Genomic DNA, 16,512 nt, shown 5'->3' with positions numbered 1-16,512 from the left:
TCTCTGGCACACGTATGCCAAAAAGCTATTATGGAGTGAAATGCTCCCCTCCTCCAATTTAAAATTATGAAATGAGAGATGCCCCATACAAAACTGTTGTTGTTGTTCAGTCGCACAGTCGAGTCAGACTCTTCTCGACCCCATGGACCAGATCACACCAGGCCTTCCTGTCTTCCGCTGTCCTCTGAAGTTTGCTCAGCTTCATGTTCGTTGCATCTATGACACTGTCTAACCATCTCATCCTTTGCCGTCCCCGTCTTCTTTGACCTTCAATCTTTCCCAGCATCAGGGACTTCTCCAGTGAGTGCTCCCTTCTCATTTGGTGGCCAAAGTATTTGAGCTCATACAAAACTACTGAAAGAAAAACTTGCAGGCTAGAATTAGTGACAGTCCACTGACTGAAGAGGTACGAACTTTGTGAGAGATAAATGGGGAGCAAGCAGAGAGGTGAAAATGGATTTAGTACAGTGGGAAAAGGGAAACGTGGAGCATTGATGGAATTTCCTTTGGCATGAAAAGTTCATAGTTTTAAATCGCTGCTCCCTCCTCCATGGCAAGTCCTTAGGGTGAAGAAAGCTGAAGATCTAAATTTAAATAAATGTGGCATGAGAGAAACATCTGCAAACATCCCACTGTGGACTATGTGAACAATATAGGTCTGAATTGGTCCCATCTGCCATACAGCAGACAGGTTAGGATCCAGTACAAAAGTACCTAGGAGTATGTCAGGTCCAGAGATAAGAAGAATGTGTGTGCTTATTCCTCATCTCTCTAAAGAAAGCCCTGTACAAAACCACCTTTTCCAGAAGAAGCAGAAGAGCTGCAAGAACCCCGATGACTTCTGAATGCAGGCTGGCCTGCTTCCCTCCTGTGGAAGATGTCAAGTCACCTGCAAAGCCACGTCTAAAATTCTTGGCTGGCCCACTCTAATTTTACCAAAATGGCCAAACACAACTCGCTTCATGATCCATATACTTCCCAGCAATGACAGATTTTAAAAGGTCCCTTAGATTGCATTACTTCTGCTCAGATCTTTCATGTTTGTAACATCTAAAGCTTTAATGCAGACATATTCATGAATGGTAGGTTAATTCAACGCTTATAACAAAAGTGACCAGACAAAATGATTCCTGTTAACAGCTTTATTGAATAGATAGAATAATCTTTGAATGGTTCTTGTATGCAAGAAACATTGTAAAATCTATTATTACAATCTTTCCAACATGCTTGTAAAAGTTTTGTGCAGGACAATAGAATTGTAATCTAATTCCATGTTAATCACCTCGGGAGGGAGGAACAGATTAAAACACTGTTCAGCCTACATCCTAAAGGAAGAAAGGTGTGTATTTAGCTCACACCAGAATGATTCAGCATTATTTGGGCCCATTTTAATTTTGGAAACAAACAATTTTTCTCCTGGCCGTTTTGGCCAGGGATCCTGGAGGTTTTTTGTCATCTTCTGGGCGTGGAACAGCGGTCACTGGGGGTGTGGAGGGGGAGGTATTTGTGAATTTCCTGCATTGTGCAGGGGGGCTGGACTAGATGACCCTGGAAGTCCCTTCCATGATTCTAAGAGAAATTTCTCTGTTTAACCCCCCACCCCCCAAAAAAAAAACACCCTAACAAGGCCACAAACATGTAAGACCTTGAAAACTCAAATCTTGCCTACAGCCTTACAGAGGCAATTGTAACATTTCTGAGGGTGTTAATATACCTTGGACTAATTTATTTAGATTACTTTCTACAATCACAAAATTTCTGCAGTGTAAAGGGAGAGGACCCTAATCCACTTTAGTTTCTTTTCTCCACTAATGGTATGCTGCAGTTCAGCTTAATTACTAGCTTCATTCTTCTAGTATGTTAATCATTTGCTGGAAATGAGATGGATCCTTTATTGCAACCTGGGTTTGGAAAGGATAGTTCAGGCATGTGCAGCTCTAGGCTGATGTAATACAGACAGAGCTTTCCCCTTTCTCCTGAAGCCTCCATGACTGAAAAGACAGTAACTATTTATGGACACTGGGAGGAGAAAAGTGAAACTGACCTCATCAAACATTTCCATTGCTCAAGGAGGAAGTGACACAGACAGGAACAATGACAAAGCATGTATAAGTAAACTGGATTTTTAGATCCTTTGAGGTACAGTCCTAATAGAACTTTCCAGGGAGTAAGCCCCACTGAATAAAATGGGACTTACTTCTAAGTAGACCTGTTTAGGATTGCTCCCTAAATGTTTCCTGTTGCCATAGGAGAGCTACACCTAGATGGAATCAAAAGTAGCAACTTTCACTGGTTACTTCCAAGTTTGCACACCTTCTAGGAATTATAGCAAAGCCACTGGAAAAGGCAGCTGTATAGCATCATTTCTGGGCATGTATTTTTAAACGCCACTGTTCTCCCAAAGAGGAACGAAGCCTACAGCGGTGGCTACTACAGAATATATTTGTCTAGTAGCAGTAAATGAAAAACTCTTAACATTTATTCTGTTCATTCCTCCGAGCTTAAGAAATATGCTTCATTTACATGCTTAAATATTTTTACCTACTCTGCCTGTACCTCTTTCCCACTCAGGTAGTTTCATCCTTTCCAGCTCTTCGTTCTTGCAAGCCTTAATAACTTTTGATCAGCTTCAATATTTTGCATGTTAATTTTTGTTAAGACTGTTAACGTGTGGTTTGATGCCCCAGTACATGACTGTTCCCAGTGGGAGGAAAGTGTTTGAGGAAACTGTGGCAGCATTTTATAGACAGATACAGCTATGCTCTTTGCTAGTTATAGTGTCCGCTGTGACTGTAAGCATGAATCTGTGCTAAAGGGGCTGTTGTGCTGATGCTATCTATGGTGAGTTCCAGCCAATCACAGCAATTTGGAACCTTTTAGTGTCTTCAAGAGCCTATAGAATAGAGTCATACTTGTTTGGCCAGCTAACAAACAAGGAGGTGGACCAGAGAAAACACTGGAAAGCAGCAGGTACTGGTACTGCATTAATAATACATTTGCAGGAATTGGTGAAATGGTCTGGATTTTTCAGAGGGTCAGTCTGGGTAAGCTCAGCACTGATAAAGCATTGACTACTGGAATGAAGATTTCAGAGCAAACAGTCCACTTCCTTACTGGGAATGGGCAAGTGCTCCTGCCCCCTGCCCGAAGCCAAAGCCCTTTGGTCCAAAGTTCTTGGCGTAGCAGCCTGCAGAAGAGGAGAGGTAGAGAGAAGCAATTAGTACTTGTGCAAACAGTGGTTGTCACAGTGCGTGGGCTGGGAGAGAAACCAGAACATTTAAAGGGGCTTTAAGTCTCACTGGACAAGGGTATCGGCTCATAATGAAATAAAGGTACACCCAGATTTGGTCTCCTGCTTCCAGGTCAAACTGTTACACATGATGGCTGCTGTGTGTAATAATTTCCCCACAGTATTGTTTTTTTTACCCCGAGACTGCAATCTGCAGCAATTGCTGGGTAGAAAGATGGAGATTTCTAGTGTGAGGGGGGAAATCAGAGGAGAAAAGGTTAAGATTGTCATACGCTACAGATTTCCGCAGGGCCTGCAAGACGGAGCTCTTCCACCAGGCTTTCAACTAAGAGCTGCCGCCACTACCACTATGGCCAGTATTACCATCTATGATTATTAATACCATCAACTCAATAACAACAGAAGCCTGGTGCCTGGTCTATTACTGATAGCCTGTGCTTGCCGACGGAAACTGAGAAATACCAATGAGCTGAATATCAAGTGAACTTATAGAATATATGAGGCCATCTTTGATATTATAAGTTAACTGCTAGCACTTTAATATAATGTTAGTTTTAATGAATTGCTATTGAATTGTTTGATTAATTGTTTTTAGATGTCTATGATTTTTATTGTTATTGTGCTTTTATGATGTCAGTCGCCCTGAGCCTGCCTTGGCGGGGAGGGCGGGGTACAAATTCAAATTAAAAAAAAAAGATTTCTGAAAATGAAAACTGAGAATCAGTTATAGTTTGGCGCTCAAATATGCAAGGTAACAAAACTGATATAAAAATGTGTTTTAGTAATTTCTATGGGCTGAGACTTGGAGTAACTTCGTAGGAATGGACTGTAAATCTTTTTAGAAATTATATTTCAGTGGACGCTGAAGAAGAAAGAAAGGGATCACTCTGCTTTGCAGTCACACTGAAAATCAATAGTACAGGTGAGAACAGGTATTCAGTTATTCAGTAAATGTCTAACAAACTGTTCATGGAACCTAACAGCATCCTTTGCCACAGTTTTACATCTTAGCTCTCTGCAAGCATCTGGAGAGGGATATAATATCTCCTGAACATCTGCATTCCACTTGGCAGCTGCCTGGTGACCTGTCAAAGGTTAGTCACCCAACTTAAGCAAGGTATCTGAGAATATGTACCTTTGCAGTAGATTTCACCATCCTTATCAGCCAAAGTTGTAGACTCCAGGCTTTTGCCACACTTTGCACATCGGAAACAGGATTTGTGCCATGACTAAGGACAACACAGGGAACAGTTATTAGAGTACGGGTAGTATTAATTAGATGATTCACACGTAGGAAGTTGGTGGTTGCCTATGCCATGTGTATGGTTAGCTCTAGTTATACTGCCTTTAACATAATCTATTGCAAAGGGTTCCAGGGGTCAAGTGTATGATAAAAATTAAGCACATATATATACCCACAAGCCTCTTCAGTACCCACAAGCCTCCTCAGTACCTATACTTGATGAAGTAGGTTCTTCCCTATAAAGGATTGTTAGCGGCTAAGGTGCCATGGAACTTTGTCTTATTCTGCAAATGGATGGAAGCTCTGTTTCCTTTCGGAAGAATAATGGAAGAGGCAAAACTCATGCTAAGGATGTGTGTTTGGATATTTTTGGTCTGATTATACATCAAAAATACTTTATCCGTATTTGGGGTATATTTGGGTCTTTTCTGGAGTAATATTGGGACAGATATTTGGGATTCTTGGAATACTAGTATCTGGGTGCCAAATATTTCTGGAAATATTTAGGGATATTGAGGACTGATATTTTAAGGCTCACAGGCCTGTTTTTCTTCCATCTGACAGGTTTCCCAGGTAATGTGGGTCTATTTGCATCTGCAGGCTTTTGGCCAGTGGTTGCTCTTGCGTGTTTGGTTATTGGCTTCTTTGCCTTAGAGAAAGCATGGGATTTTTTCCCCCATAGGAAACAATGAAGTCAAGTAGGATGGCAGGGGGCACCTTGTTCAGGGACCTGTTGAATTGAACCCCTTTAACCAATTCACCTGAAACTTGGGGGTGTTTCTAGTGGAGATGCAGGATTAGGTTCACTGCAATTTTGGTGTCATTTGCTTGAAAAACAGCCATTCCAGTCCCCCAGAAAGAGTCCACCCCCATAAGACCAAAAAAAGGTCATAATTTGGTGGGGGCAGGCGGGCTGAATCAGAATGTTGAAATGGTATGGGGGACTTGAATATTCTGGAATACCACTATGGAACCCATTCCTGAAATCTGAATCTGAAAAATACTGATTCTTTTTTCAAGCGCACTCCTTAGCTCATGCTACATGTTATACAAAGAAACACATGGGCTGTGTCTCTCCCTACATCTTCCTAGTACTGTACAGTAGGGAAAAATGCAGATCATTGTATCACTGCCGTTCCACTCCCTTTCTCCCCTACAAGTTCTAGTCAAAGTTGAATGGAAGCAGGACATGTATTTTTTTCTCCTCCAGCTACACATGACTGGGAAACGAGGGACAAGACTGAGATTAGTGGTACCTCTTTTTAATATTATTCGTCTAGAGCCCTTACCTTCCCAGCGCCAACCACTTTCTCTGCCGCATACACAGCTTGACCACAGCGGGGGCAGCCATCAGCACCTCCCACTTTCTGTGCCACCTTGGATAGGTTGGGGTTGTTGGTGGGATAATGGGGTTGTTGCCTAGGAATCCAGAAAGGAAAACAGTCATTCTGTGAATATGTATGTAGCACTTGTGGATGAGCCAGTTCAGGTTGTGACTCAGGGGTGGGAGAAGTCCATCAGGACACTAGGGGCACCGAAGCAGCTATAGGTGAGTGGTTCAGGGCAGAAGAGATCTTAATGTTTCATTACTGAATGGAAGCTCAAACAAACTTCCGTGATCATCTGGATGAGGCTCCTGGACTCAGCAAGATCATTGAGTATAACCACATACTCAACACAGCCTGTGGTGGATTCAAACCAGCCATTTTCTGTGAAAACAGCTTGGATTCCAGAAGGTATCTGGAGCCTGATTCATGAATCAGTGTTCCTGGTGCTGGAGGCTCAAGATGGCTTCTGTTCTGCTGGTGTACTGCCTATTATGCTGACTGAATATGCTTTTCAAGGTTGAACCTTAAGTAGTTTTCAGAAGCATTTTGCCCCCCAAGCTGTCTTCCCACCCCCAGACACATACCTTCTGACGGAGCCTGCTTCAGGGCTTGGGAGTCTAGCTGGGGAAAATGCAATGAGGAGAAAAGCAGCAGAAGTGTTCAGCACCCTTTCCCCACCTGCTGCTTCTATCTTTTAAAAACCACTTCCCACTTTGCTTTGCAACTGTGTTAGCAAATCTGCATGGGTTTGTATCCTAATGTGATCTTAGGGCTTTGTTCCAAGCTGGCATTTGGGGTCTGGAATTAACTAGGAAACAGGCAAGGATTCCAAAACTGTTTTGCTTTAAACTGGATGTTTATCTAGATGTTTATCCTTTCATTTTAAAAGCAGTTCTGGGTCAGCACAAACTTTGCATTATTGGGACTCCAGCGACAGCATTACGTTGTGACTAAGCATGAAATAAAAACTTTGTTTACTGATTATAACAGATCAAATGGACTCTTTTCTTAGTAAGCAGCAGAAGAAAAAGATAAAGTTGTTGACTCACTCTTCGTGTTTGATCCCTAGTGCTTCCCCCTTGTCCATGCTTAAGGTCCCTGCTCCCTGTCCAAATCCGTAGCCTTTTGGCCCATACTTCTTGCCATAACATGACTTGCAGTAGATCTCTTCTCCATGAACAGCCACTGTTGTGCTGTCCAGGTTCTTCTTACAAACCACTGCAGAAATAGGAAAGAGACAATCAAACATTATTCATGAGTTCAGAGAACAGACCTGGTTTCTAAATAGGTGACCTGGGGAGATTTTTGTGGGTAGCCAATCAACATCAGCACCTATGGAATCAATTAAATGTTGTGTTACAATAACAATGCGCCCAGCTCTTCCTTTCTTATACACTGGTCAGTTCAGATGATGACTATTCCACAAAGGAAAGCTGAGAAGCAGGATACACAAACGCAGCAAGTTACAGATAAGGGGGAAAAATAGCTAATCAATCTGGGAGGTCAGATTTATAGATATCATATAAAAGATCTTGTTGAAAGTCAGTTTTGAGTAATAAGCCCATCAGGTGCAATACTCCACAATGGATACAATAACAAAAACAAAATGACTTTACAACTTGGTCAGGCCAGAAAGTACACACTTTGCAAATATTATGCATGGGCAGGTACTGACCATAGTCAGACATGGACTTAAGTTGCAAAGAATTGTCAAGAAATCCAGCTACCTCATCAGCAACTCATTGAAACATTGTCAGAAGTGCAGATTTTTGGAATCATCCAGTGTCCAGCATTGTCACTAGCCCTGTTCACACATTACAGTGAATGCACAAACATCTGCTTGTAAGAAAGAACCAACACATGTTCACTCTACAGATGACAGTGGGTACCAATGCCTGGATAAATGTGCACCTTGAATCACATGTTCAGCTGTACATGCAATAAATGTAACATGAGAATTACTCAACATCCATATAAAGAAAAATCAAATGCACGCTGTTCATGGTTTGTACGTGTGTTCAATGTAAATTGTGAACTGGGCTACTGCCTTCATGTCTACGCAAGCACACTGTCCCTCTTTAAATACACATTACAACCTGAACACAGTTACATAGTTTATCTAAGTGTACTCCCTGACTATGGAAGTTATAACAGCCCCAGATGGCGTGGTGGGAAGACAAGGACAGCAGTAAGAGTGAGAGAGATCAAAGTAATAGCTCGTTGTTTAAACAGCCAAGAATTGTCCTCTAATTTTCAGTCCCTTCTAATTCCAAAGGACTTTTTTTTTGCCAAGTATTGAGTTCAATAACATCCCTTAAGAACTTGTAACTGCCAACAGCATAAATCCTCATCCCGCTCAATGTTAAAGTCTCAGGAAGGGACAGCATGCCTCACTGCCAGAAGAAAAATGTCTTACGCTTCAAGAATGCAAAAACAAACACAGTGTGCTCCCCTAGGAATGCCACAGTAGCAATGCACTCTTCTACCTTGCTACCAAATATGGGACTTTGAACACTGCACTTCCTCTCCTCATTACCAAATATGGTGCTTTTCTTTTCTGACTGGCTTTGGCCTCTGATGAGAGAATCAATAGCAGGAGAAAACCAAGATGTGTGGCCATGAAAGGAAGACTGCTTGAAAACACTAGTTCAGCAGAAATAGCTAACGCTTCTGTGACTGGCCTGGAACTGGGTTCTGTGATTGCTCAGCACAGATGTTCTGTTCATCACTTCTGTTTAGGTGCCACTAATTCAGTGGGCATGTTTTGTTGCCTCTTAGGTCAACCCAGATAACTCAAGGAGGATTGGCTTTGATCAGAGATTTTATTTGATTTTGTCTGGCATTTACCGTTCTTTCATTTCAGTCTTGTCCACCTACACTGTTTTTACAAGATTTCTCCACCCCATCTACAGATGTGAGGCCACAGCCAAATTCTTTGCTTAAACAATGGATGCCTTTGAATTCAGGCCTTGAACTCCAAGGTTGTGATGCATACATCAGAGTTCAGAAAACCTTTAAAAGGCCTACCCCACACCCACTCTGACAGCAGTTTAGCTAGGGTGTGTGTTTGATGCAATTCACCGCTTATTTACATGTCTGTCTTCTAATGCACTATGTTGCTGTCAGTAGGGCTTCCAGGCCCCTGGTGGAGGCAAGGGTCCGCCCCCTGCCAGGCCCTGCCCCCCAGCTACCCATCAACTGGCTGGTGAGGGGGGTCTTACCAGGAGAAAGGCTGAGGCCTCATAGCCAGAGTCACACAGGAAGTGATGTCACAGAGTTTTTGCCCAAATACCAGGCATCACCCAAATGTCACAGCATGATATGTCATTTATTTTGTGACACTGGTGACAAGACCTGGGCCTTTATCTTTCTCCTCGCAAGTCCTCCCTGTCCCCCGTCAGTTGCTGGAACGGATGTGGCAACCTTAGCTGTCAGTCTTAAGCCAGTGAAACAAGAACCAATTCACGACTGATGTGATGTACACTTGGTCAGAGCAAGTGTGGTCAAGATTACAAACTGAACAGGGAAAAATGTCCTGACCCTTTATGGGCAGCCGAAGCTCTTCATGGCATGAAGTTAAATAACGATACCTGATAATTGCTCGTAGCTCAAATTGATGTTAAGGGGACGATTAGAGGAACCAGTTTAAATGCTGGCAACCATGTATGTGGTCCATTTGCAATATCTGTCCAGGAAAGTTGATTCGTTTAGGAAATTTCTCTGTGCAAAGAGACACCAGAGCCTGAATCTCATTTTGTACAGTTTAAAACAGTTATATAAATTTTTAAACTTAATTTAGTTAGGACCATCCTGATTCTGGGTAGTTTTTATCTTTTGTTGTGCTGTCTTCAACAGATTGAGATCCTTTATTATTTGCATTGTTTTAATTACAGTATACCACTTTTTATACTTGAATTGGGGGGAAAATGGTGTAAACATTTCATCGCATTAATTTCACATGCAAATAAAGTGATGCTCAAAATCCTACAACAAAGACTGTTGCCATATATGGAACAAGAAATGCCAGATGTTCAAGCTGGATTCAGAAAAGGGAAAGGCACTAGAGATCATATTGTGAATTTACATTGGTTATTGGAGTATACCAGAGAAATTCAGAAGAAAATCAGCTTGTCATTCAAAGATTACAGCAAAGCTTTTGACTGTGTGGATCATGAAAAGCTATGGATGGTTAAAAAGAAATGGGTGTGCAGGAACATCTGATTGTTTTGATGTGCAACCTGTACTCTGGACAGAACATGGAGAAACAGAATGGTTTCCAATTGGTAAAGGTGTCAGACAAGGATGTATTCTATTTCCTTCAATCTATATGCAGAACATATCTTAAGGAAAGATGGATTAGATTCAAATGAAGGTGGAGTGAAAACTGGTGGAAGGAACATTAACAATTGGAGATATGCAGATGATATCACGTTGTTGTTGTTCAGTCGCACAGTCGAGTCCGACTCTTTGTGGCCCCATGGACCACATCATGCCAGCCCTCCTGTCTTCCATCATGCTCCGGAGTTTGCTTAATTCCATGTTCGTTGCATCAGTAATGTCTAACCATCTAATCCTTGTTGTCCCCTTCTTCTTTTACCTTCAATGATTGAAGTTCAATCTTTCCCAGCATCAGGGTCTTCTCCAGTGAGTGCTCCCTTCTCATTTGGTGGCCAAACTATTTGAGCTTCAGCATCTGGCCTTCCAGGGAACAGTCAGGGTTGATTTCATTTAGCACTTACTGATTCGATCTCCTTGCAGTCCAAGGGACTCTCAAGAGTCTTCTCCAGCACCATAATTCAAAAGCATCTATTCTTTGGCGCTCGGCCTTCCTTAGGGTCCAACTCTCGCAGCCATATATTACTACTGGGAATACCATCGCTTTGACTATGTGGACTTTTGTTGGCAAGCTGATGTCTCTACTTTTTATTATGCTGTCTAGGTTTGCAATCGCTTTCCTCCCAAGGAAGGAGCAGGCGTCTTTTAATTTCATGGCTGCAGTGATCTTGGATCCCAGGAATGTGAAGTCTGTCACTACTTCCATTACTTCCCCTTCTATTTGCCAAGGAGTGATGGATCCAGATGCCATGACCTTAGTTTTTTTGATTTTCTTCCCCCCCCATTTTTTTCATTTTGATTTTGATTTGAGTTTCAAGCCAGCTTTTGCATTCTCCTCTTTCATCTTGAGCAAGAGGCTCTTTAGGTCCTCTTCACTTTCCGCCATTAGAGTGGTATCGTCTACATATTTACTGGAAGAGAATAGCGAAGACTTGAAATGACTCCTGAAGAAAGTGTCAAAGCTATAAGCAGGATTACAGCTGAACATCAAGAAGACCAAAGTAATGACTACTGGGGAATTACACAACGCTGATTATGAAGAAATTTAAATTGTTAAAGATTGTCTATTCCTTGGCTCCATCAGCAACCAAGAAATCAGAAGGTGATCGAGACTGGGAAGGACAGCCATAAAGGAGCTAGAAAAGATTCTTAAGTGTAAGAATGTGTTGCTGGTGACCAAGATCAAGATAGTTCATGCCACAGTGTACTCCTAAACTCTCCCTAGAAGATAAACTGCTTAAGTTGAAGCTATCGTACTTTGATCACATTATGAGAAAACAAGTGTCACTGGAAAAGTTGAAGGCAGCAGGAAAAGAGGAAGACTCAACATGAGATGGATTGATTCAATAAAGGAAACCACGACCCTCAGTTCTCAAGACCTGAGCAAGGCTGTTGACGATAGGATGTTTTGGAGATCATTAATTGATAGGGTTGACATGAGTCTGAAGAAACTTTATGGCACTTAACATGCACGCGCGCACACACAAACATTTCATAAATAAGTAATGTGACAATTATATCCCATCCTATCTTGCAACACAATCCGATTGCATGATTTAGATAACATTCATTTATTGTACGCCTTGGGCAATGCACTTTTTGGAAAGGCCAAATATGCATCTTTAAAGAGCTATTATACCAACAATAAGAACAATGAAAAATGGCAAATTCAGGGTGCAAAGGTAAGAAGTTGCAAGCCTGAGATACATTGACCCATTATGAAGACAGGGGTTTGTTCCAATACCCTTCTGTGTTATTTCCAGAGGCATGAAAGGTAGTTAGCCCCATTTTTGTCATGTGCATATTTTAGAGAGTTATGCAAGAGATTATTGCTTTTTTCTCCTAACAGCTGCATCGTTTACTGAAGAGAACTATTGAAACCTATACAGTATTTTTAAAAAGTATAAATCTGTCCTTTTCTAATACACCTCAGTGTTGATGCTGCCTGCATGCCATATACCTGAATATCCCTAATCCTGTATTGGAAAGAAATACAGACATTTGAGAACTTAGCACTGACTGTTCCACTGCAGCCAAATGAGAGGAGCCAGGGCAGCCTCCTACATGTCTGCCTCATTCATATATACCCGTGGGGAGAGAATCTAATAAAATGCCTTCAGTAAAAGAGACGTAAACTCTGCCTTCTTTACCCACCTTACTCTCAACATTCTTCTCCCCATTCCAGCCCTTCAGTAAAAGAGACGTAAACTCTGCCTCTCAACATTCTTCTCCCCATTCCAGTTTGTTTTTGATGCAAAATTTAGATGCTCCCCTAAATGCACCATTTGTAGCCACAGTACATCCCTGGGACAGCCAGGTGAATAATGAATGTGGTTGTCCCCATCACATCTAGTTTGGTTCTTCCTGGTGGACACAGGCAACAGAAACTGGTACACATTAGAAGGATAGACTGCACTGAAAGGACAACATAACTATTTCTGCTATCCATGCCTGCAATTAAAAGGCATAGTTTCCAGCTGCTAAATTTCAGAGCAGCTGTTGAGCTAGGACCATAAGAGCTCAATAGAAAAGGGACGGTTTCTTCAGTGCTCACAGAGATTAGCAGGTCACCACAAAGCATTAGATGCATCTCCTCTCACTAGCCAATGTTTACTTTACTGCAGCCTAAAACAAGCATTAGCATGTAAGAGACTGTCAGAGAGGGAACACAGAGACTTGAGACAGGGCTGCAAGCCCATGCCATATAAACAAAGATGGATGTAGCACTCATACAAAGATAAACCAACACAGAATGCAGTATGGAGCAGCCTCACAAGAGCAACAAAGGCCTTTTCATTAAAAACGAAAACAACTAAACACCAGCTGGCCACAGAGGCTGTGTGCAAATCTCAGCTCCAACAGGCAGGCTTGTGCCTATGGAAAGTGTCTAGCTATCAAGCTGTTGTCAATTACACAGGCGTGACAGTGAGAGAGCAAGATCAGGGCACTACCTTTCTGAGAGGTTTTAAACAGCTGGCAACTTTTAAGGAGTGGAGGAGAGGAAAGAGATTTGAGACTTGCTATTTTATCTTTGGTTTTAGCCAGGGATGTTTTATTTATTTATTTATCTCATTTATACCCCGCCCTCCCCACAGATGCAGACTCAGGGCGGCTCACAATCAATCCATAAATGCAATTAAAACAGCATAAAATCATCTAAAAACAATTCCATTATAGCTAGTACACACTTGAAAATCTATCTGCCCCATATATGCACCTGTGTAACAACTCTGCTTCTTGCAGCAAAGTCTTTTGGCAGTCCCTTCTCTGGCCAAGGTTAGATCCGTTACAGTCCTGGTGTGTGCTTTCACAGTTGCTTATACAGTTTTGTGGGATAGCCTCCTGGAGGAGGTGGTGAAAGCTTCAACCCCTCCTTTCTTGTGAGGCCACAAAACAGATTTGTTCAGAAATAATGTTTGCAAAACAAAATTATTTTAAAAATGCTAATAAGCCTACTAGATGGTTGGCATATAAATTATGAAAACAAGCAGATAAGAAACATAAAAATTTTGAAAAATGAAAAAGGTGAAGAAAAAAATATTCACAATGAAGTAAAGAGTATCGTTGAAGGGTTTTATAGTAATTTATATCAAGAAGGGAATTCCAAGATCAAATTAGAGACTTTTTACAAAAATATAACAAAACATTTTTTACAGAGGAGCAAAGAAAAACCCTAAACGACCCAATTTCCTTTTCAGAAATAATTGAGGCTATCAAAAATCAAAAGAAGAAAACTCCAGGTCCAGATGGGATACCTGCAGAATTTTACCAGATATTTGAGGACCAAATTGCACTACCATTGAAGGATACCATTCAAAATATATTTGAACAAAAGAAACTACCAGAGTTGTGGAACCAAACATTGATTACATTAATACACAAATCAGACACAGATGAAACCAAAATTAAAAATTATCGACCAATATCATTACTCAATGTGGACTACAAAATTTATGCATCTATCTTGGCAAGGAGATTGAAAAAAGCTTTGGTTAAAACAATACACCAGGATCAATCAGGATTTTTGCCAAAAAGACAAATGAGAAACAATGTGAGAACCATCTTGAAGGTATTAGAATTTTTTGAAGCACACCCTGAAAAACAAATGGCATTATTATTTCTGGATGTGGAAAAGGCCTTTGACAATCTTAATTGGTCCTTTATGTTGGAACAACTGTTGGCTTGGGACTGTGGAGAATATTTTTATACCATGGTGAAAGCAATATACACAACACAATCTGCAAAAAGTTTAGTAAATGGTGATCTTATGCAAAATATTAAAATTGGGAAAGGAACAAGACAAGGATGCCCATTATCTCCACTTTTATTTATTTTCGCACTGGAAACATTAAACAATATGATCAGAGAAGACTGTGAAATCAAGGGATTCAGACTCAAAGGAGAGGAGTATAAACTACAAGCATTTGCTGATGACCTGGTATTCATATTAGAAGAACCCCAAACTTCAATTGTTCAACTTTTACATGTAATAAAAAATATGGATGGCCTGAAGATAAATCTTAAAAAAAAAAATTAATGTTAAAAAACTGTACAAAAGAACAAAAAAGCCATACAAGATTCCTCAGGATTGGAGGTACAGAAAAAAATCAAGTATTTAGGAATAATAATAACCAACAGATGTAGTTCATTGTTTAGAAACAATTATATGAAACTTTTGGTGGAAATCAAAAAGAATCTAGAAAACTAGAAGCATTTGCAACTATCATTTATAGGAAGGATAGCAGCAGTTAAGATGAATATTTTACCCAGATTGATTTTCCTACTTCAGACAATTCCAATTATAAAGAGCAAACAATATTTCAAAGAGCTAGAAAAGCTGATAAGACAATTTATTTGGGAAGGTAAAAAGTCAAGAATTAAGTTAAAACTATTACAAGACTCCAAGGAAAGCGGCAGTTCTCACATGGGTGAAGGAATGGATTACATTGGAAAATAACCAAAACAAATTAATTCAGCAAGAAAAGTTAAAGGGAAAAGGAATCAACTTGAATTGGTGGGAAAGAGCCCAATTAGATTCTAGATATGTGAAATGGACAAACTAACTTTATAACTACATGAAAAATAAGAAGGAAACTTTGAAAGAAAATGGGCGAGATTTTATAATTAGATGCAAAACTACCTTACAGAACTTAAAGTATGAATTACAACAAAAACTTTACAGATATGGCGGTAAAGAAGAAGATTCTACCATTGTAAACTAGAGTAGATGTAAGAGTATAGTATCCATTCTGTCAGATTTTTCTGTTCTATTCTTTTTTCTTTTTTTCTTCATTCTGTAGTAACTTTCTATGAAATTAATAAAAATGTTTTTTAAAAAACAAATTTGTTCAGAACAGCCTTCAGAGAGCAGCTTGAGGGCTTTATAGAACAGCCTTCAGAGAGCAGCATGAGGGCTTTATAGTTCAGTCTGATTTATGATTGGGCTATTTGTAGTTGGTTATTTTTATATTAGTATATGCTGTTATGGATTTTTTAAAAATGTTGACTATTATGAACAAATTAGATCTGTTTATTTGCTTAGTTTAGGATGCATTTATATCTTATGAACCCATGGCTCTTGGACAATAATGTATTTTAAGGTAAAAAGACATTTTAACATTTTAGAAGGTAAAGGTTATGCTTAGATGTTTTTCTCCAGAAAGAGTCTCCAAACCTCTCAAGTAATTTTGCAAAGTCCTCTGTAATCCTTTTCAGTACCCAGCCTACCTTCTTCCTTTTCCTCCACAATGGACTTTGCAGGAAAGCCAAAGATAGGTTGCTCTCTGGGGTCATGTGGCAAACAGCCAAATGTCAAGTTGTTTATAGGAATTCCTCAGGAGTAGTTGCAGGAATTAGTTTGTATGGATCAAGTTGACAAGACGGGCTCTTTTTGTAGCAGGAACTCCTTTGCATATTATTTATTTATTTATTTATTTATTATTCACATTTATATCCCGCCCTCCCCCGTAGGGCTCAGGGCGGCTTACAGGGCAAGATAAACTTGCAGCAGTAAAACCACAATACAAAATAACAATATATCTGCATTATAAAACATTTTATACAATTTAAAAACCCATCCTATCTCACATAAAGTGCTCGGTGGTAACTAAAACTCCAAAAACCCAAGATGGCGGGACAGTTCCAACAATTCTTGGCAGACAGTCTATAGCGTCACGATGTTCCAAAGATCTTCTCAGGGCTCTTCTCAGGGCCTCTTCAAATCCCCCCCCAAGATGGTAACATAATAGGGGGGGGCAGCGGCCCCTACTCGAAAGCCTGGTGGAAGAGCTCCGTCTTGCAGGCCCTGCGGAACTGCACCAAATCCCGCAGGGCCCAGATCTCCCCCGGGAGCTCAT

The 16,512-nt window shown here is 40.6% G+C and overlaps 1 protein-coding gene across 1 annotated transcript in view; it reads right to left on the bottom strand.

Moving 5' to 3' along the window:
* Window positions 1–1,133: 1,133 nt before the first annotated feature.
* CSRP1 (cysteine and glycine rich protein 1) overlaps window positions 1,134–16,512 on the bottom strand; it is a 34,696-nt gene continuing 19,317 nt past the window's right edge. The window contains exons 3-6 of the mRNA XM_015416377.1: window positions 6,871–7,039; window positions 5,783–5,912; window positions 4,386–4,479; window positions 1,134–3,187 (exon numbers count right to left, since the gene is read on the bottom strand). Coding sequence (XP_015271863.1) covers window positions 3,111–3,187; window positions 4,386–4,479; window positions 5,783–5,912; window positions 6,871–7,039 — 470 coding nt within the window. The 3' untranslated portion in view covers window positions 1,134–3,110. The remainder of the gene's footprint in view (window positions 3,188–4,385; window positions 4,480–5,782; window positions 5,913–6,870; window positions 7,040–16,512) is intronic.

This window comes from Gekko japonicus, unplaced genomic scaffold (genome assembly GCF_001447785.1).
Source record: "Gekko japonicus isolate JY-2015 unplaced genomic scaffold, Gekko_japonicus_V1.1 scaffold1284, whole genome shotgun sequence".
NCBI classification, from domain to species: Eukaryota; Metazoa; Chordata; class Lepidosauria; order Squamata; family Gekkonidae; genus Gekko; species Gekko japonicus.
The sequence above is the reverse complement of the archived record's forward strand: the minus strand, read 5'-3'. Positions and strand labels throughout refer to the sequence as shown.